Source organism: Rhipicephalus microplus, chromosome 2, assembly GCF_043290135.1.
Source record: "Rhipicephalus microplus isolate Deutch F79 chromosome 2, USDA_Rmic, whole genome shotgun sequence".
NCBI lineage: Eukaryota > Metazoa > Arthropoda > Arachnida > Ixodida > Ixodidae > Rhipicephalus > Rhipicephalus microplus.
This window is the reverse complement of record NC_134701.1, coordinates 252,799,189-252,821,964: the sequence shown is the minus strand read 5'-3', so window position 1 is coordinate 252,821,964 and position 22,776 is coordinate 252,799,189. Positions and strand designations below refer to the sequence as shown.

At 47.5% G+C, this 22,776-nt stretch overlaps 1 protein-coding gene and 1 long non-coding RNA gene across 2 annotated transcripts in view; one reads left to right on the top strand and one right to left on the bottom strand.

Moving 5' to 3' along the window:
- Positions 1-3,454: 3,454 nt before the first annotated feature.
- On the top strand, positions 3,455-6,745 carry LOC142776277 (uncharacterized). The gene is made up of 2 exons (XR_012887413.1): positions 3,455-4,045; positions 4,339-6,745. It is a non-coding gene; the product is annotated as an uncharacterized LOC142776277 (long non-coding RNA).
- Positions 6,746-9,702: 2,957 nt separating this feature from the next.
- Positions 9,703-22,776, bottom strand: part of LOC119170121 (uncharacterized) — a 31,907-nt gene continuing 18,833 nt past the window's right edge. The window contains exons 7-10 of the mRNA XM_075885910.1: positions 17,446-17,619; positions 15,142-15,356; positions 13,661-13,796; positions 9,703-10,360 (exon numbers count right to left, since the gene is read on the bottom strand). Of these exons, the coding sequence (XP_075742025.1) occupies positions 9,927-10,360; positions 13,661-13,796; positions 15,142-15,356; positions 17,446-17,619 (959 nt within the window). The 3' untranslated portion in view covers positions 9,703-9,926. The remainder of the gene's footprint in view (positions 10,361-13,660; positions 13,797-15,141; positions 15,357-17,445; positions 17,620-22,776) is intronic.

Sequence of the window (22,776 nt, the reverse complement as noted above, 5' to 3'; positions counted from 1 at the left end):
TGAGGGAAGGAAATCGTGGACTGTGAATGACTCTCCCGTACAAATCTTCTGTGTACAGAGATGGCTCTCAGCAAGTGCGACACTTTGCAAATGCTGATAAAACACTTCATTTTGATATTTATCCCGAAATGCAGCCCACGAATGCACGTTCCTTTTGCATGAATACCGCTAATCTATAGAACACATGCTCTGGATGCCCGGCGTTACGCGGCGCCGAAGTCATCACACCGTCCAAATAGCAGGCTGCCATTACCAGCTTCGGACTCAAACAACAGCTACGAACAGTATAATGGGCCCGCGACGCAGCTGATACGAGACCGTCCTGTTTCGACGTGAGAGCAACCCGCAACATGCAAAAGCACCTTCCAAAAGATAATAAATTTTATCCGTCCATCCAATAGAAGCAGTTTTCCCGTGGTGAACCAAGTCACATTGAGCTTGGCATCATGTTAAAGTACTAGTTCTAGTGACATCACATGACAGTCTTGGTACTTGGGATGACGTCAGGTGCCAAGACTTCCAAATGGCCGCTTGTTAGTCAATAACGGAGCCACGAGGTGGAGTATCAGTGAAAGCGTCTCGAAATCTTGCGCGAGCACGGAGCGAGAAGCCTGCACCGTGTTGTGACGTCAGAGTACAACAGGAACCGAAATCAGCTTACAGAAAAAAAAACACTCTTCCAGGCAGTGCACGTTAAAGGAAACCAGACTGTCGAAATTTCCGAAGCCCTCCACTACGGCGTCTTTCATAATTATATCGTGGTTTTGGGACGTAAAATCTGTTACGTTTGGCCCGGCAATTCGTCTGGGAAGACGCCATTGTACGTAAGCTAGTCTGCTAGAGAAGCTTTCAACCCCATCGGCGCCCAGTCTGCAAGAGGTTGTCCTGTAGGTGTTCCAGGAAGCAGTCGGGTCTCAACGAAAGCTTCGCGAGACAAGCCTTTTGTTGAACGGGCTCGAACAGCGTGGGACGGCACCACTGTGACTGCTCTCATTAGGACAACCTCTTGACTCGGCTTTTGTCATCTACGCGAGGCCATCGCAACGCACCGACAGCGCGGAAGCGTGGGAACGCGTCGAAGAAGCCGTTCTCAGGGATTGAGAGTTTGGACTGACATGTTCGAGAAAGTTCTGGAAGCCTGTAGCAGAAAGCAGCCGTGGACCGCTGCTGATGTTCGGGTCAGCGGCCATCTCCCCGGAGGAGCTCAACCTTCCCTCTCCGGACTCTACCTCCTCGCCCAGCAGTGCCTTCAAGGCGGGGGCCGGGTGCGTCATTGTGTGGTGCGCTCGTGCTACAATTGGACCGTTTTGCCTAGCTGAGTGGTGCAATTACTGCACCCTTTCTGGTGGGTGGACCATTGAGACTTCGTCACCTGATTTGTGGCGAGAGTGCTCGCTGCCTTCTTCGGACGTCCATGTAAGGAGACGGCTGGCTATAAACGCCGAAGCATTTTTGTAAATAAGAGTGGAATCATGTGCAGAATTGTGAGCCTGTACAGTTCCCATCTTTCAACTATCATGTAATAAACTTTCGTTCTATCCCTACGAACGCGTCTCCTCACTGGCGAAGATCAGCTATGGGGACGTCGGCGGGGAGCCAGCTACCGTAAAGAGAACCCGCCGTACGTGCCATCGACCTCGATCCCTTAACAAATCCCAGATCTCATCATCACTTTTTCATGGTTCACTTACGCTGAGGAGTACATTTTTTATGCTTTTGAGAAGATTGCTTTCTGTTTGACGCAATCAAACGACAGCTGAAAATTTTTGCGCAAGTACCCCTTCACACTGCGTATGCATTACAATATTTAAACGAGAAAAAATGATCAGAGTATGTCAAATCCTATCAGTACGGTGTACGAAGCTTACGGCGTCGCAACGTGACAACATTTTTTTACTCAAATAATACAATAGCCGCGCATTACAGGTGCGTCAGCCAACTAACGCAAAAAACAGACAAACAATAAGATAAGGTGCGTGTCTGCCTAGTTCTTCTGTACGCTTGCTATTTTGTGCCTGTTTGATAATTGCTGTGTATCACTATCTAGCCTGAGAAGATTTAATATGCAGCCACGGATGTACTCGACGGCAGGTTCGGTGCCACTGTGTTTAGTGATTATCTACTGTACTTAGTGTAGTTTCCAAAGGCACGGTACAGCAACCGTTAGCTCAGCACCGCATCGTGGGCTCTCAGTAATATTCTAGTACACTATATCTCTAGTAACTCGCCACAGCTAGTGCATTCTGGGTGCATATGTTGTGTCGCCCTTGTGAGTACACCGAATTGTGGGAGGTGGAATGGTTTGTCCAGCCTGCTAACCGTGCACTGACAGTAACACAACACAAATCTGTCCTTACTGACATAGGCGTGCATTCACCCCCATGCCATGCCCAAGTGTCTCGGGCCACACGTAATGACGGTGCGGCTACGTGGGAGCGGCCCGCGACGTTCTCAAAAAGAGCAGCGTTTCTCAGGACACAATAAAGTTCTGTGTCTGTCTGCCGACTCGACACCACGTTTTTGCATAGGCAAGCATGGCGGCGTCCGCGGCGCTCTTCTTGAGCGAGGAAGTTAAAAAAAATTGTACCTAGTTTGCTCCTAATAAACGCGATGGAGCGCGCACACACACACAAAAAAAAAAAAAAACTCCCAAGCATTTCCCTGAGGGTGAACATGGTTAAGTGCGAATACACGGGGTGATGCTATGAGGGGTATTTATTAATTCGCACTATTATATTTATTAATCACACTATGGTGCCTTTATGGTGTAATGGTTCCTGGGAATCGCAATTTGATCACACGGGGGAGTTTACGTTAACTCACTGGCGAATGCCAACGGATTTTAACTTTACTTCCCTCACGACCCGCTATCGACGGGAGACTGAGAGAGAAGGCGGGCGCGCGAGAGAGAGGGGTGCGCGCGCAGCTGCAGCGAGCGAAGGGAAAGAAGATATAAGGCGCGTTACTAACACCGATATCAGCGTCGCGTCCGTGGCTTATTCGGTAGAGCGTCGCGCTGCGGCCCGCTAAGTCCTCTTTCTTTTAAAGATAGAGAGAAGACTGCGGACGCCGCCGACGGCGGTGGATGGTTTGGGGTCGCTTATGAAGTGTATTCGCACTTAAAAAAGAATAACTTTTTGTCGTCAAGAGCGGGGCTCCGCAGACGACCCAGCACGCCCGTGAGGTGGCGTAGAGGCAAACACACGAAGGCTCCCTGCCCTTGACGTACCCTCATGGGAGGCCTAGGCCCGGCCACCTAAACCTGCTGGTTTGTTCTAATAAAGTTTATTCCTTCTCCTATCTTTTTGTCCGACGACGATAATCGTCACCTGACTTGCTTGCGCGATCCTTCCTTGAAAGCTCGGCGCTGTCCACTTCCCTGTCGAGAGTGACAATTCACGCTGATAGCGTGCCGTGATCTAAACGGGCCGGGCGCCTGTTGATAATCTAGGAGGATATATATAAAAAAATTGCTGGAGTGGAGGGAGCGCTCTTCAAGTGAAGCCAGCGCCGCCATGTTGTGGTGGGCAGAAAGCTCGGCTCGGCTGGCTCGGTGGCGGCCAGCGCTGCCAGTTCACCTGCAGCGACGGTGGATTGCGGTTCGTGCGCCTGTCTTTCCTTGACAAGTGTGTCTCTGCAGTGCATTCGAATGCGTGCGGCTCGATTCAAGCGAGCATGGTACAATCCTGCGTAGCGTATGGGTGCACAAATCGCGCGATTCCTGCTTCCAAGATCACATTTCACAGGTGCGTACTGAAAGCACGTAGTGCTTACGCGGTCTAATACGGCTGACTCGTGTTTTTCATTGGTAGGCTTAAGGAATTAATATTTGGAAATTATTGGCAGGTTTCCAAAAGATGCTGAGACACGGAACCTATGGGAGCGAGCTGTGCGTCGTGAACACTGGAAACCGACAGATAAAGATCGCCTTTGCTCTGCGCACTTTGATCCGGCGTGTTTTGACCGGACCGGACAAACAACAAGGTTGAAAGCGGGAAGTGTGCCGACTTCGTTCGCTGCTTTTCCTGCCCACCTCCAGGCACCGGTAAGCATCGGAACTTCGCAGATATAGTGCTCTGACATCAAGGAGGTTGGAATGACGTAGACATATCTCTTCTGTCGTGTTTTGTCGACGTGACTGCATTGCTGCGTGTTTCCTCGCGAGCTTTTCGTCCCGTTCGCTCGTTTACAATATCGCTCAACACACGATTAGCGCATGATCATTGTCGAATGTTCCCGAACATGCTTTCGTGAATACATATATTCATGTTATGAGCAATAATTGAAGTATATATATCATTCTAAAAGTAGTTAATTTCCACTATGTGCTTATTTCAGGTGAAAAGGAAGCGGCCAGCACCAAAACCTCGAGGATGCAGTCCTGCTCAGCAGCAAGAGGCCTTAAATACTGAAGATCATGTCACTGTATCACCATCAAAGCAGTGGTACAAGACGAAGTTGCAGGAAACAGAAGACGAAAGATTGCACTTGAAGAAAAAAATTAAAACGTTGCAGCAGAGCAAACGAAGGCTGACACAAAAGAAAATCACCGCTGAAGAAATTATTAGAGGCATCGAAGAACAAAAGCTTTTGTCAGAAGAGGGCTCCAAGATGTTCGATGCAGCATTTTCTCCTGACATACAACAGCTGCTTCACCGGGCACGGACAGAAAGTGGAGGTAAATACCCTCCAGAGCTGCGAACGTTTGCACTAACTTTACATTTCTACTCACCAGCAGCCTACGAATTTGTGCGATCAAAGTTTAATGACGCCCTCCCTTCGCAGCGCACAATCAGAGAATGGAATAGGTCTGTTGATGGCCAACCAGGCTTTACAGGTGAAGCATTTTCTTTCTTGGAGAAGTTGGTTCAAGGTCGCTCTGAAACTCTTTACTGCGCTCTGATTGTCGATGATATGTCGATTAGGAAACATGTTGAACTTGTCGGAGACAGGGTAGTTGGCTACGTTGATTTTGGAGCATCTCTTGATGATGACAGCCTTCCTGAAGCCACAAATGTTTGTGTTTATATTGTTGTTGGCATAAACATGAGGCTGAAAATTCCAGTCGGCTACTTTCTTATCCACTCGCTCACTGGTTCTGAGAGGGCTGAACTAACAAAACAATGCATTGAACGACTGGAATCTGTGAAAGTTCAAGTTGTCAGTCTAACATTTGATGGTGCGTCATCAAATTTCACTATGGCAAAATGCCTTGGTGCAGAACTGAAGCCTGATCCTGTCGAGTTCTCCACATCCTTTAAAAACCCAGTTGATGAGTCAAGGGATGTGCATATCCTGCTTGACCCATGCCACATGATTAAGTTGATTAGAAATTCACTGGCAACAATGTGTTACATCACTGATGTTGATGGAAACCACATAAAATGGGCTTACATAAAGGCACTGGAGGCTTTACAGCGCGAGGAAGGGCTCCGCCTTGGCAATAAGCTAACTAAGGTGCATATGCAGTGGGAGAAGCAAAAGATGAAGGTACGGCTCGCAGTTCAGGCACTCAGCGCTTCAGTCGCAGACGCTCTTGAATTTTGCGAGCAAACGCTGAAGCTGCCACAGTTTAGAGGTGCTAGTGCCACGGCAAAATTTGTGAGGGTATTTGATCATCTCTTCGATTTGCTAAACTCCAGAAATGCGTTTGCAAAATCATACAAAGCCCCCCTTCGAAAGCAAAATGAGCCTTGTTGGAAACCATTTTTTGCCGACGCTCGAGAGTACATATGTGCTTTAAAAGACCCATTCGGTCGACCACTTTTGCAGGGAACAAAGAGGACAGGATTTGTGGGTTTTCTTGTGTGTATACAGAGCACAGAAAGTATCTTCAAGGAACTCGTTCATGAAGGTCAACTTAACTATCTGCTCACGCACAAGATGAGTCAAGATCACGCAGAAACTTTCTTTGGCTGTGTGCGAGGACGTGGGGGGTTCAACAACAACCCTACAGCTGCCCAATTCATGGCAGCTTACAAGCGTCTATTGGTCCAGACAGAAGTGAGATCGTCCACCTCAGGCAACTGTTCGCAAGATATTGTTTCTATTCTGGGTGCATCTGCCTCTGCCACTACATTTTGTGCAACCACTGAGGTCACATCGCGAAGGTGTGCCATCCTACAACCAGAGGACCACGATTACACAGACCGAATTGACTATCCAGAGAGCCTCTCCACATTCGTTTGCTCTGTCGTGCCTTACATTGCAGGCTTTGTCGCTCGCAAAATCGCTACTACAAACACCTGTGAGTTGTGCATAGAAGCTCTTCATGGAGCGGATACATCTCTATTGGTGAGACAAAAAAATCGAGGTGGACTCTTTTACCCTTCCGAAGACGTTGTGTCACTGTGCGAAACAGCGGAAAAGGGGCTGCGTCGACTGCAGGCTTCCACTCAATGCCTTAAGAACATACATGCCAATACCAAACAACTAGTCCTGGAGATTTTGAGTCAATCACTGGAAAAGAGGTGGTTTTCACAATTGGAACAACATCTTTTTGACGTCGACGTGTTGGACAACCATATTTACAACTTGAGCAAGCAAGTATTGGAGCTGTACATCAAGATCAGGCTGCACCACATGACAAAGGAACGAAGCCGGGAACTCGTGAAAGACAAAGTTAGGTCTTTGCTTTCAAGACTCGTCATTTTTAGGAATCAGTGAAACAACTTTGCCATAACGTTCATGTTGGCTAAAGGCTGAGAAAGCTGTACAAATAAAATTTTAACACATGAAAAACGAACCGTTCTGTAGTCTCTTTAAATACTGCCAGTGTATCGGCGACTATGTGAGCACGTTTTTACTTCTCTAGCAGCAATCATTTGCGAAAAAAAAACGGCCGCGGAAGTGCACTATATGCTACGCGGCCGCCTTCCTGCCCACCACAAGATGGCCGCCGCCGGCTTCACTGTGCTCTATGGGTAAGTATAGGCGGCTTCCACTCCAGCAATTTTTTTATATATATCCTCCTAGTTGATAATATATATATATAAAAAGGACCGCAAGATGCGCTTGCGTTTTCTTTCTTGAAAACTCTGCGCTTGCCACTTTCGCATCGAGATATGTCACGGTGATAACAAGCATTCCGTTGGTGGCTTGGAAGTACCGGGCATACAGCCGATACAGCGAGGAAAGGCACGCTAGCTGATTTTCGTTGCCTGACACACACATACAAAAAAAAAAAACCTTTGTTCACTCGCCATTTTCGAAGAAAACGCCGAATTCAAGACACGTACGTTGAGAAGCTTGAAATCTTCCAGAACCAACGACGCTGTGCTGCCGGTACCGCGTCGCTCCGTTCTCACAGTCACGGAAATCATTCTCCGTGCGAGAGGTGCACGGACACAGCCACAGTGCAAACGCAGCAGCAACGGGTAAGTCCCCACCGCTGCTACTCGGGCGCACACTTTCGCTCGTTTCATTTCTGACAGGCCAGGCTAAATCGTTGACACTCGGGCGGCTGGCTCGTTCAACTATAGTGAACTAGAATAATGGGATATTCTAGTACACTATAGTGTAACGTTGCCAAAGTGCAAATATCTAGGCAACCACCGGCGAACATGAGCGTCGAGAGTTCACCTCACAGCTACTTGCCACAATCACGGCCGTTGGATGATAGAGTGCACGTGCGCTTTTTTATCCAGCGGCCGTGCCACAGATATATATCGTCACGGGTGCTTTCATAATTTCTGATTCGAAAATGCGGTGGCTGGTTGTTTCTCAGCATTGGTACCAAAGGCCGCGCAATGTCGGAGACATCCCGTTCGGTCAGCATGATGTCCATACCGCAGTAGCGAGCGTGTGTGCCGTCGGTAACCTCCAGTCTTTGAGAACGCGCTACCCGGCTATTCGTTTACTTCGACGGTTTCTGCACGAATTCGGTGTGACAAGAGCATATCTGCAATTAACGTTGGCATTCCCTGATGAATGCATCTCTTGCAGATTTAGTAGCGCGGCTGCACGTGCTTTTTGTAACACTGACGTCCGGCCGCCACGAAACTTAACGAACGAGCTAAATGAAGCTATTCGTGTCGAAGGCGGTCCAGTTAAGACCATGTGGCTGTCTCTAAGAAGCAGGTGCCGCGTCCACGGAAATCGATGGATTATGCAAACAGCACGTGTCATCTTTAGCGCAGCAGGAGCAAGGGCAGAAATTTTATTCGGAGGGTGGGGGTGATCTGTCCCATTGTATGTGTGCGCATACGAAATTTCGCGAAGGAAAGGGGGGGGGGGTCTGAACTACATAACCAACCCCATGGCTACGCCACTAATCTGAAGAGAGCTTAATTGTTATGCCATTTTATCCCAGCTCGCCATACCAGCTGCTGTTTCCGACATTGCCATGATGGTGTTTCGCTCTGCGCGCAGACCGTGGCGAGTTAAGTGGCCGCGGCTCCAGGCATGTATACTTCGCAAACCGTTCAAGGCGTGTCAACATTTTTGACGGTGGCACACGGCAAGGAAGCGCCGTCGTCCCTTAAAAGCGATAGGTTGACGGTTCCCTCGCACGGTTGTTGTGTTCTACGCACAACCCGCCACGGTGGTATCGAAGGCACTCGGCTGCTGACCCACAGGCATGGTCCCGCAGGTCGTGGGGTCGAATCCCGGCTGCACTTTCGATCAAGCCGAAAATGCTTGTGGCCCCAGGTGGTAGACATTTCTGGAGCACTCCCCTATGGCGTCTCTCGTAATCGCATGGTGGTTTTGCGACGCAACCCCTACAATTATTATATATTAGTGATCTAAGCATGCAAGTTTTACATGGTTGAAAGTGCTGCAACACTGTTGTGCATGGGCGCAGTCACGTGATTTTATTTCGCATTTTACTAGCTCACGTTGCCCTTGGACATTTTAAAAAACTCCCAAGCATTTCCCCGAGGGTGAACATGGTTAAGTGCGAATGCACGGGGTGATGCTATGAGGGGGAGTAAAGTTGAAATCCGTTGGCATTCGCCAGTGAGTTAACGTAAACTCCCCCGTGTGATCAAATTGCGATTCCCAGGAACCATTACATCCATCGCACGACCCGCTCTCGACGGGAGACTGAGAGAGAAGGCGGGCGCGCGAGAGAGAGGGGTGCGCACGCAGCTGCAGCGAGCGAGGAGAGCGGAGGAGCGAGAGAAGGGGGAGGGGGACGCGCGCAGCGGCGTTAAAGATATAAGGCGCGTTACTGACACCGATATCAGCGTCGCGTCCGTGGCTTATTCGGTAGAGCGTCGCGCTGCGGCCCGCCATGTCCTCTTTCTTTTAAAGATAGAGAGAAGACTGCGGACGCCGCCGACGGCGGTGAATGGTTTGGGGTCGCTTATAAAGTGTATTCACACATAAAACCACTGTTATTCTATGCAATGTCAATACAGTCGTTACATCCTAGGAACGAAGACAAACTCCGCTCTCAGAACGGCGGCGCACATGCCATTGATCTAAGCAATGTACTTTTTTTTTGCCGATGTACGTTCTACGAATATTAAAGTAAAAGTTTGACGTCTCTGTTTAAAATATACGATATGGCTGATCAGGGATGAGTGAGTATTAAAATCAACAGAATCTGCCTAGTTTTCGACAAAAGACCACCGACGCGGAAATGTGGATCTGTTTTGGATAATCACCTACCTGAATTGCGCGAGCAGTGATTGACTTCACGGAAATGAGCAATTGCAATTGTGTATGCAATGTTTCTCTGAGTGGGATCGCGATGGCTGTCGGGGGAGTTTACAATTTATTTTTATAATAGTCGGATACAATAGTGCGCGGCATTTTCTCCTCAAAGGCCGATGCACACAATGCTTGTACTAATGGGTGCGTGTGCGTCAGTTAGACAATTTTTTTTAAAACGCGGAGGCCATTGGCCACGGAGCCCGTACCACAGTGGGGACACTGGATTGTCCACGAGTGAATTAGTCACGAGTCGTGTTCCTGTTTTGTCAGTCTTTCTCCTCGTATTCTCTCATCCAAAGTCTTGTTATGAGGGAAAGGACCTTGGACAGGCAGTCGTCGTCCACGTCTCTCGCTTCGATGGGACTGTCCTGCGGTTTTTCCAGCAGCACCTTTTCGTCGCTCATCACGTACACACCGGGAACACTGACTTCGCATTTCACTTTGATGTCCTCGCTTTCATCGAAGAAGTCTTCCGTGACCACAAACTGCAACCGCCGGGACACCGTATCGAAACCGTCGGAGTGCCTGACGGTTGTGAGGTCGCTCTGACTCTTGGAGTCGGTCACCAAGGCTCCGTTGATGAACCACCGCAGAACCGGCGCCGGTTTCGACTTCCCCGACGTGCAGTTCAGGTTCACCGTGTCGGCGGCTCTGTATCGCCTTCTGGCGCCCTCTATGCGAGGTCCGTGCCTCGGCAGGGCTGCAACGAAACGGCGATAAATTGTGTGAACCAGGAGGCACGGAAAACTTTGCTCGTACAGGAAGGAACGATGCTGATTAGTAAAAACTTCCAGCGAATCATTATGAAATACCGTAGTGATGACATACAGGAAGACATAAACTAGGAAGAAAAGCGTGACATCACGCAAATAGCCTCGGCAAGCGACCTCTTCGCGAGGCCTCTTGGATATTCGCGTTTTCTCTCGAATCGGCCCAATTCTGAGAGACCCCGCGTATTCCGAGAATCGTTATTAGGCTGCGCTGCTGCACCTTTGTTTGCACTAAAGGCATACAGCGTGCACGGGTCGACTTGGCGATGCCGTGTTGGGTCGTGACATTTACGGTGATAGCGATCTCCACCGTCACGCTCCGTATAAAGTCAGAAATAATAACGACAGCATCGCCCAGCGTACCGTGTGCTCTACGTGCGAGTGAAAGCTTGTGGAGGCTGCAGACGGACACAGGTCAAGCAGAAACGAGGTGCGTAGTCTCGCTCTGTCGGGGAAAGGAGCATGAATGGGTGCGCTGCAAGCATGGGTGGCAACCAAGAAGGTTATAAGTTTTAGTATAACCTCCTTGGCGGCAACAGAACTTTGATAGAAAGGCACCGAACACCTATACACTTGTATACTGGGAAAGCGTGCAGTCGCGCGCACTACCTTGACTTACATACTCCGTTCTGGGACCTCACCGCTTCGCGTTCCAGCGACGGACAGCACGAAAGCTGCTCCGCTCTCTGTAGTGGCCGTATTCACTTGCTGCAGCGCTTGCTAGAGTTACGGGAGGTTAGATCACAAAGGAGTTCGCTGCTGGCTTTTTATAACTTTACAATTTGTTCCTAGCGCATTTACTGCTTCGCCCTTGCGGAGAACCCGACATTTTTTTTTGTTTTTGCTCCAGTAGTGTTGTGGTACATCCCACTTCTTTTTCTCCCTGCCTGTCTTAAATTGTCATTTTCTTTTATTCCTTTTTTTATCAAGTCACCCTCCCGCTGTGTCGCGGCTGAAGTGCCTCCACGCGAGAGACAGTCACAGTCTCTTTTCGCCGAGAATTCTTATCAAGAATTAGTACAACCGTAAGGCTTTACCGTTGCTTCAACCTGACGTCTTTTGGCCTGATCGAGAAGCGCTTCACGGCTTCTTCATCGCGGGCACACAATTTTACATCACCGTACTCGTCGGCCGTGCCATTTCACTTCGGTTGAAAATATACACAATTGACACAGTAAAAGAGACTAGAGCAGATTGACTAGTGCAATAAAAAGGAGCATGACTCATGCCTAAACTCCTTGGGAAAGGGAGTGAAAAAAGTTGAAGACAGAATGTAGGGAATCGAACACAGTGAAAGCATATAATGAAAGATACTGGTAAAGTAACGAAATATACGGTGCTAGAAATAATAAAAAAAGAACATTTCTACCTGGGCGCAGTCTTTATAAGGCGCGCGCCCAGCGGGTTGTATTTTGTCTTTATGCGTACTACTCTTACTCATATAACAAGCCCTTCCGGAGTAAAAAAAAGGGGAGTTCTTATCCCCCCCCCCCCCCTTATTTTTAGGATGGCAGAAAAACCCTCCTCTGATTTTTCTGCCGAGCGTTTCAATCCGATCGGTACGAGATATTTCGATTCTGTCTAACTTCGCAGGAAGCCCGGCCGTAGCTATATTAAAAAAAATAGTCGGAGAGAGGACTAACTCTTGTTGCTTGTCTCTATTCACCGCTTCAATGTTTTCGAGCAACTGTCCTGCTGGTGGTTGTGCGATTTGAGACTTACGTGGCTGTATGTCTTGGCGCGCCTACGTTTAGTGCGCTAAAAGGTGAATGCCAATGCTATTCCATCCGTAGGCGCTACTAGGATTCCAAGTTGCGCATATACAAGCAAATAGAGAGAACACTGAAATTATCCGGAGACGAAGATAGTGCCAACCACTTACACCCGCATTTCTTGCAAGAATAAGGGGATGTAGGAAGTCGATTTTTAAGGTTGGTTCAAGCTTTTGTCATAAGCCGTGTGCTGCATGGTCCGTTATCTTAAACTGGAAAGAGCAGACAAAAGTAAAAATTGACACCATTACCAAAAAAGGCATCAACACTGCACTTGCATGGGCTTCCCCCGAACACTTCCGGTAAAACTTCTTGGGCTGGGAGTCTCCGATACTTTGGACGAGCTCAGCCGCCACGGTGTCGCAGCATCAAAGTATTTTGAGAAGTAAAACCGGGAGGAAAATCGTGGAGCGCTTGCGTTTCGAACCCACGGAGTGTTCCAGACACACAGCTAGCATACCTAAACTGAGACAGACCCAAATTAACTCCGCTGCCGAAAAAAAACATACATCCTCTGTTTCACGAAGGCAGACGCAAAGCAAGAGCTGTAGACCTTCAAGTCTGGCTTGAAGGTCACTCTGACGTGCTCTACAGAAACGCTCTCGAACACGAAAAACGGAACAGCATACACAGCGGTATAGCATTTCGCTGGTGTGAGGACCATGGTCTCGTGCTGCACCTTTAAAAACACAATCCCAACTGAGGCAGAAGAACTTGTGATTGCTCTGGCAATGACTCAAACAGGTGAAACACAAGCGATTGTTTGCGACTCTAAGTCAGCCATTAATAATTATAATATGGGCAGGATCTTTGCTGCAGCCGCCGAAATTCTGCGGCAAGGACCAGTGACCGTGGAGCAAATCTCACTGATATGGTTCCCGGCCCACCAAGGTCTGAATGAGAAAGAGAAGGCACACACGATCGCCGGATATTTCCGAACCCTCACCTGTAAAGTAAACGGCACCCGGTAATGTTTAACCCCAGAGAAGCGCACTGCAATAGCACTGCAGGTCCAGTGGACATGGTCTGGAGCTGCCCTTCCTACAATGATCCAAGCACAAACCTAGAATCCTGGGAGGCCTTATTACTCAGTCACGATGCCGCAGAACAGCTTAATGTCATCGGTGTAACCCTGACCGCCACTGAGTCCCTAGGGATTTCAGCCGATGGCAAGGGGGTTTAATGGGGCAGAAGCCAAAACCTTCTTCCCCATTATTCTGGACGGGTGAGAATAAACAGTATTTCTCTCTCTCTCTTTCTCAATCATTTCCGTGTTGTGCAAACAGGCGTCCAAACTTCAAATGTAACTAGCCACAGCGATTTTTTGCTCCTACAATTCTTTTCTTTTTCTAATATCGTTTGTTTACCGCTTCACCTGTGCGCATGCGATACGCATAGGCCAATGGGGATAGATCTTATAAGACACAGTGCCTATTGGCTAAGCTATACGCTACTCACCTATGACGTTTATTTGTTTGACTCCGATGACTGTTTGGAACGACGGTGACTCAGCTGATATTTCGCAGTTGTAGAGCCCTGAACTTTGAAGAGTTAGGTTGTGCAGGTAGACCATCGCACCGATTGACCCCGAGGCCTGGAATAAAGTAGGGAGCAAACAAAAAAGAACATATCGCATGGTGTTTCACGTGAACCCAGGGACTCTTCACTAACAGGCAAGCAAGCAGTGAGCAGCTTCGTTCTATAGATGCTATATACACTCAAACCTCATTATATCAAAGTTGCACCTTGCACGAAAGTTCGTTATATCCAAAAAATTGTTATAAAGATTTATTTGGAACACTACAAGGCTCTCTGCTAGTTACTTGGTTATAAGCAATATTTCGTTATATCCGGGTTTCCTATGTTGAAGTTTGAGTATACCTACGCTGTAATGTAACACCTCATTTCGTTATATTCGGATACTGAACGTCTTAGACATTGTCTTCTCCTGTCGGCATCTTTAAAAGTAGTCGCGGAATCACAAATTCAATATATATTGAGGTTTTGAGAACTATTCGGTTTTGAGAACTTACTCTGTATGTAGTATAGAATTGCTTACTACAGGCAGGCATTAATGGTACAGCGAAAAAATGATTAAATACCATTAATGACTACAGAAGCAAAAAAGCAAACTATTATTAGAATGACAAATGACCTTTCTGTTGTTCAAGTTTTCCTTTTGATGGTGAGCATCTGCTTTTTATTCCCCGTGATCATAAACAGTCAACCTTTCGTTGCACTTCGGGTCGAATACCATTTGAGTAGTGTTTGACCCATGGCCAATAACTTCCGGCCTGTGGCATATGACATTTATTTATAGTAGGTTATAGACGACCACGTTTACGTTTGTCCTTGGCGTGCAAAAAAAAAAAAAGCCGCGTGTCTGTGTGCTTCGCCGAAAAAGACGTCAAAAAACGATAATATTTTGTCTGGTGGCGCTGCGTGAGTTACGGCGCCATCTGGCAGTAATGTGAAGAAACAAAAGTTTTTTAGAACGCAGAGCCACTGGTAGGTGGTAGCGCCGGGCCATTTTTAGTAGAGTTACTGTATATGCTACCTTTAGTTCTAACGAAGCGTAAGAAACACCCGCTTTTTCGTTCATAGCGTCGCATTGTCAGCGCGGCGTAATAAACACTGTGGTCTTTAGCACTACTTATCTATGTATTTTCTAAATAAAAACACATGCTACCTATCTATTGTTGATGCGCCCCAAATATGCGTAATATTCGCTCTTTGACAATGTTCACGAGAACGTAGCCATCAACGGATGGGTTGACGTTGAGCAAGGGGCTAAACTTTCGCCGGGTGTCTGAATCGTTGGACAAAATAGTACCAAGAAACATACAGACATTAAAATTTCTGCTTTGAAGTATCCCAAGAAAAGCTATCGTCTCCCCCTCCCCCCCCCCCACTCACACATACAAGCAAGATATACTTACGTTTACGGTGATACCTTGCAGAGGGAAGGTAGTAACTCCAACGCCGGGCCTGTATCGGTAGAACTCGTTTCCGTCCTTGAACCACTTGGCGGCGTACAGCGTGTCCGACTCGAGGTCATACTGGCAGTCCAGCTTGGCGACACCGCCGTACAACACAGTCGGCGGCGCCTTCACCTTCAGCAGTCGCAGCGCAGATGAGCACCGGAGCATCAAGCCTGCGAGGACAGCGCATGGAATCCGGGTTAAGATGTTCGTAAACCACCCCCTGTAATTTTTTAGCATTTCAGGCAAACGCCCAGTTCAACACACCGTCACGATCTTATACAACCCCAAAAGCGGCAGCGATACGAGCCGCGGGCGCGTCGCAAACCCCGAGAAACAATCCCTTTTCATGTCCTGGCCTTTCGTTAATCATCAGTGTTGGCCGTGACGTCATCATTCGCGTCTAGTCATGTCATTTACTACCATAACCTGTTTGACCACTCGCAGATATGCGCGCTTGTCGCTGTTCCTCCTCGCACGTCGAAGAGGAGACAGTAGGAGAGACGAGCTGACCAACGGAGCATACACGGCGAAGGAAGATGCGGACTGAGCGAGGGCCTCTTTTAAACAATCAAACGCGAGTAACTCTATACTATTACGGTACCGTTTCTAAAGGTTCTCGGGGCTATGAGTTTGTTTAAAGACTCATGCACAACTGAACACAACTAAATTTGGACCTCTGGGTGGACGGTATGGTACTGTTTGTAGTATAGGAAATACGTATAGTTGAGCTTTGCGTTCGCTTGTATACACCATGCTAGCTTTATAGGTCTTGAAATAGAGCTAACTTGACAATATTGGCAATACGACGACCAGAAAACGATGACGGTGAGCGCCGGTGTGACTTCGCACGGCAGTCCCAAACGTAAGCTCGGATTTCATACTTGACATTTTTGTCACTTTCATCCTGATTTTTTTTGCGCCATTAATTGCTTGAACTACAGTGTACCGCCTCTCACACCTATAGAAACTCATCTGAAAAAAAAAAAAAACGCGAGTGTTTTCTTCTCTGCCCAATTTTGTTCGCGACAGAGAGCTTGCAGCTTACGGAATGTAAGGATTTAATAAAAGGAGGTGAAGGCGAGGTTCGGCACGTGTTTTAGTATAAGGTAGTCCACAAGCCTAGCTGGTTAATTAGAAGCCAGAGTCGTTTAGGGAGGATCCGCGTTTGGTGTCTATGTCGTATCTCTAATAACGCAAGAAGCCACTTTATGCGTTACGACGGCAAGCTGTACACTATGTGGCTAACATTACGCCCCTGCCCGTCGTTGCCCCAATGATGGCAGACACTTTTTCATCCAAAATTATTTGTTTCATTGGGTCCCCACTGCTTCACTATTCACTTGCTTAGTGGCAGCGATGTTGTCTGCCTGCCGGTGCTTAGTGGTACAGGTCGAGGTTTCTGTTCTTTTACAGTGCACAACTCGTCTGCCAGACTACTACTGCAGGGAAACATGTTCGCGGCTCCAACGGCTGGCGCGAAAACTGGAGGACTTATATATTCTCAACGAATATCCTAAATGCCACTGACGAGGACCATAAAGAAGCAAGCGAAAAGGACGAAGAAAGCTGATGGAGAGTGTATGCTAGCTTCAAGCCGCATCACATATACGAGAAGACGCGGCTACATCTATGTTGCTGCACTAAATTATCAAACAGGTGTGCTGCTCTCCCTTTATTTTCTTTCAAAGCAAGCGTTTGCACACGACACGCAATTGCGCGTATTTAGTCCTTGGTGGGATAACAGTTTTTCCGCTGGTACAGACGGCCGCGTTTCGCCTAACATTTAATAACAATTGTCGAATTTACACTCCCAAAAGTACAATATGTCTGAGTAAAGACGTAGTGGAAGGCTTGGAAATTTCAATTACATGAAATTCTTTCGTCATCGTCATCATCATCAGCCTGACTACGCCCACTGCAGGGCGAAAGCCTCTCCCATGTTCCACCAGTTAACCCAGTCCTGTGCTTGCTGCTGCCAATCTATACCCGCAAACTCCTTAATCTCATCTGCCCACCTAACCTTCTGTCTCCCCCTAACCCGCTTGCCTTCTCTTGGAATGCAGTTAGTTACCCTTAATGACCAGCGGTTATCCTGTCTGCGTGCTACATGCCCGGCCCAATTCTTTAATGTGCGCCTAAATCTAAGCGCACGAGCCATCTGGCATTTCGCCTCAATCGTAACGCGGCCGGGATTCGATACCGCCACCTTTGGGTTAGCTGTCGAACGCCGGTTGAAAAGTTATCGAGTGGCATACGTACCTCCAACCAAGAGGACTTGCAGAACCCGGTGCACGCTTGCGAAGCGGACGAGGCGCGAACCTTCGGCCGACGTCATGAGGTCGCGTTCTTCGCGACGCTCTGGATTCGCCGAGCCACGCTCTACGCCCCCTTTTTCAGCCATACGGAGAGACGAGTGCGGTCGCGTTATATAAAACCCAAACGCGTTGCGAGATCAGCGATGACGACACGGGACACACCCCCAGTGAAACCCGATTCGACTACACGAAGTGTAAAATCGAGCCCCTTGACGGCAGCTCCATCTGACAGAAACTGGGGGGTGTGTCTTGTGTAGCGAAGTTATCGCTAAGGGGGCTTGCGCTGGGAGTGCAGGAGTATAGCTGGCGCAGCTTTAGATGCCTGCGCTGAAGCGCGAGAAACCGTACGCACTGAAATATGAAGCAACGGCTAGTTGTTGTTATTCGCGGATGTTCGCAATGGCGGACTGCTCGGTTTCAAAACGTCCGCGAACATTATGCTTTCCGTTGCGGAAGAGCCCACGCGCTGGGAGCATGAAGAAAGCTTGCCTAATTGAACGCGAATCTTTCAGTTCTGTTACTTAACCCGACTACAGACGCTTTACGCCATGCGAAATCGAAAACAGTCGCCTTACTTTATAGTGTAAGGCCTGTTACATGTATTACATGTTGGAACCGAACCATGCAGGGAACCTTAATACATTCTCAAGAAATTAATTGAAGGACCCTCATCTAACGTAGAATGTGAAAGTAAACGTAGATTGTTAGTACAGTTTAATGAGGTTGAGGGCGACAGTAATCCGGTTATAGTGACGTCAGACTTTGGCGATGATTGTGTTGCGTTCCTTCCAAATTAGGCCAGAGCAGATATACCTCCAAACTTGTTCGTTCTACTCTCTTAACACTTTTAAAGCACTCTTACAAAAGTTGGTGTGAACAGACACTCCTTTGACTGGAGTAAACACGCATGTATTGAGGTACATTATGCATATGCAAAGGAAATGTGACGCATGGTGACACGTACGAATACATTAAAGTTTATTTAATACACTAAGTAAACTTAATACATCGCGGATAGATTAAGACCTACTTAAGTTTTCGTACTTTTTAAGAACCATATGTGAATTGAACTGCCTTACTAATACATTTGATAAATGGACTGCCTTACCAGGCAACCTTCATCGCTCTTTATTGTTTCAGTTCGGCAATTGATATTTTATTTATATCTTTATTTGTATACGTAATAACCACCCTTCTTGCACTTGTAGTCAGCAGTATTGACTAAATAAATGAATAATTACATTAGTACCCTTTGCTTATGCTTTTTTGTTTATAGTTAAATAATGATATAGTATATGGTTCAAGAGAGACGAGGGCTCTGCGACACTTCTAAAAATTTTCAAGTCACAACTCATCTGTCCATTTTTGTTTCTTCCGTTTCTCGACTTATCCTCCAAAGTGGGTGCTGGCATATAACATAATTTTTCAAGCTCAACTTTAACATCAAGTGAACACCACAAGCGTATTGCCGATTTCATCTGCCCGCATTTTGTGAATATTTCATGTTCAATTGAAGTGTCTTAGTGTACTCATATTTTTTCTTGCCATGTAATTCTTGCTGTCTAACAGGCCCACAAAGTGGCTGAAAGGCCTTGGTTTTGCGCCCCCGACGTGGGAGTTGCCCACTTCACGCTAGAGCGCGTTTCACAGGACCTCAATAGAGTTATTAGAATCAATCGATATAATTCTTGCTGCCCTATATGAAATAGAATTGTATTTGAAGTTTAACGATGGGGTTCCGGTCAATTATGTATATATAATGCGTGTGAATTTTAGTGTTGCCCAAATCATAACACGGGCCTTACGCGACGTCGAAGTAACTGGGCGCCTGATCAGTCTGGAAATACAGGCGCATTCCCGCATTTTTGTCCTTTCGCTGCACCTTAGATGAACAGCACCATACACAAAAGAGCTTATTGCATATACAGGCAATGGCGGAATTCTTGCGCGACACCGAACTTGGCTCGAGGCTTCGAACAAGGACAACGGCTTTCCGCAAGGACGAAGCCCCCCTCTCCCTAACAATATAAGCAGGTGGCTAGGTCAGCTCCCTATCTTCGCCCATTCGTACCTGTCCTACCATGTCGGGGAAACGGCCATGCAAAATTTTTGTGATAGTGGCGACCATGGATCACTGATATTGCATACTAAGAACTATATACGTCTATGTGTTGCACCGTGGAAAAGTCGGCATCGAAATCGGGTTGTTGCTAGAAGAACGTCATCGCTCCATTTTTAATTCTTATTTCTGCATCCATCGTGTTTTCTTTCTGACTGGTCCAATGGTAGCGGTGAGACGTACCATTCCCTCCCCCACAACTTTTATTTTTTTACCTTGCGCATGCCTGACTGGTTCTCGTCCCATTGATGGAGAGCTCACTAAAGCCCCGAGCCGTGCATTCCGCAAGGGTTGCACAGAAGAGCGCCATCCGCTAATCTTCAAGCATCAGCATTGACCACGAACCTACTATTTTCGCCTTTTTCTTAATAGGCCATCTCTCTTATACTATGGTTCGCTATGCGATCACCGAGAATGTGAGAGCGAGGCGGATTGCGCTCATTATCAAGACTTGCGGTTTATTCCAAGGTCAAGGTGGCGGGGAGGAGGAGCGAAAATGGGTTTCTCCCTCCATCTTGCTTCGTTATTCCAAACGCACCCCTTTTTCGCCATGGGCCGCCGTGCACGCTGTAGTGGTTTAAGGTCCCTTGGTTGTCCTTGTGGTATAGAATAAACGACGTGTACGCGTCTGGATCGTGTCTGCGGCGCAACCGACGCCCATTGGGAGCCTGTTGGTATTCGAATCCACAGCTCAGCGCGTGGTTTTCACGCGCTGTGCATGAACGGAGCTCGTGACAGATGCGCTGCACCCTGTGCACGTGGAGGGCCGAGAGCCATGCGTGAAGGAGTGGCGTTCGCTTTGAGTTACCGCATTAACACGTTCTTAAGCACCCTTTTTTTGTCGCATGCCGAAGCGAAGACGTCCGTTCTTTCTTGAAAGGTACGAAGTGCATTACGAAATAAACACTCAGGAAAACAGTGTGAAGCCTAAACACTTTAATATCAATACGCCTCCTCCACCTTCCACTCTGCTATGTGCCCATCACAAGTGCATGCAAATGATCAGGCTATGATGGATTACCGTTGTCCAACTGCTTATCATTTATAATGCAGTGCCTCGATATTCTTTATTTTCCATTCCGATTGTCAGATGTACGTTGCGCTCAAAACGAGTTGAAACACTCTGTACTCAATATGGCGCCAACCTTGCAATGTGACGCCTACACATGAAAAAATAGTGAATTAATATATCTTAAGGGACATTACTTTTTAACGTTTTTCGGTGTCATTGTTCAGGCTTGGTGTCACTTTATCCAGGGCCAGCGTGTTGCAACTCATATTCAGCGCGACTGTATACATACTGTAATCTTAAAAAATAAATGTGCTGATGTTGATCGGTTATTGCTCCTACTCAGGGAGATTGAAACGCTCCAAAATTGTTGACAAGGACACGTAAGCAATTTAGATTTAAGATCATATTTATAATTATCATCATCCTATAATATAAGTTCACTACAGGACGAATTCTCCCAGTGGTGATCAATCTACCCTCTCTTACGTGCGCTGATTCTATTTGATTGTAGTTTTGTAGCGTTAGCTACACTGGCCTCGCTGAGCCAATTTCTTGTGGCACTGGTCTGCGCATGCGCAATGATACTCCGACGTCGCCGCGCGCGGCTCGCCGCCGGTGTGCGCGCAATTAGATGCGCTGCGCAGACGATCAGTGGTGTCACGCACCGGAGCCGGCACCTCCCTCGCACTTGGCCGCGGCCGCGCGCGACTCGCCGCCGTCGGTGTGCGCTCTCCAGGGGAGTGCTGTCATGGCCTTGGTAGACATACGGACGCTGACGCGCGCGCCTTCCCTGTGCAGTCGCCATCTGACACTGCGCTGGAGCCGCTTGATAGCGCCTCTGACTGGCGTTTGCCACTGTGGTATAGCCAGGGAGAAGGAGAGTGCAAATGCTGCTCAACGGTGCAGTAGAGCGGAGAAGCTCAACTCATCGGATCCCGAAGTAGTTGCCCGGCAAAATAAGTATACATGTGCCACATAATACGCATACCGTGTGTGTGTCATTGGAACAGCTGTAAGCATGATATCTGGAAAGCTAAGAATAATCAGCTGAACCTTTGCTAACGCTACGTATATCCTGGCATAGCTGAGCTAAGCCACTATATTTTTTCTTAATCAGGCCTCAACGGCTAAGTTTCCTATCGCTTGATATCTGTTTGATTGCTTGAACGGGGGGGGGGGGGTCTGAAGCTTATATCTCACTTTTCGTGAACCAAAATGTGTATATGGGAGGGTAAGATGGCTTGACGAATATAACGCACTGGTCAAGACAATGTCACAGTCCAGTCGCGTACGTCGTCAAACGTACACTTCCCGCCAGACAGTGGCACATACCCGCGGGCGGGTACGTGCCTCTGGTATGCGGGTTTGTTCCACAGGTGATTGGCACATAGTATCTACCCAGGAATGACGAGAACACACGCGGATAATTTTAACGCGTAAGCGTTAAGAAAAGAAAAATCTGACATCGACAACGTTGACACAATGAATGCAAAGAAGAAATGTCAAGGTCCCAGGAGGAAACGAACCCCAGCATTCCACGTAGCAATCAAGTATTCTACCTCAGGGCCATGCCAGGTCTCGGAACTACTTTTAAAATAGACTAATGTTCATGAAATGTCAATTGTGACTGCAGTGCCAGCTATACGGTTTTATAAACGTTACATATGTATTCCTATCATACAGCCGTAACGTCGGGTTAACGTCAATTGTAGTTAGGTGTCATGTGCTGAAGTTGATTCATGTAGCAGTGTCCAAGGACACCATCCTCGCGAGCACCAGCGCTTCATATCAGCTTATCGTTTCTGGTGTTGCTAATACTCATGTTCCTGTTGGCATCGTTGCGCAAGGGCCAACAACTGGTTATGTAAAAATCTGCAACTGTTCAACGCATGTCTGTGCGTGCAACATTTCTACATATATCTGGCGTCATTTCATAACATGTCACGCAATAAAAAAATTACAACATGGTCACCTTCTTTCCGAATGCTTTGCCTATCGTCGATTCCCAAGGCACGTGGGATCTGCCAAACTTTTTCTGAAGAATATTTGATGTCAGTTTTTGAAACAAACAAACAAACAAACAAACAAACAAACAAGCAAGCAAACAAGCAAACAAGCAAACAAGCAAGCAAGCAAGCAAGCAA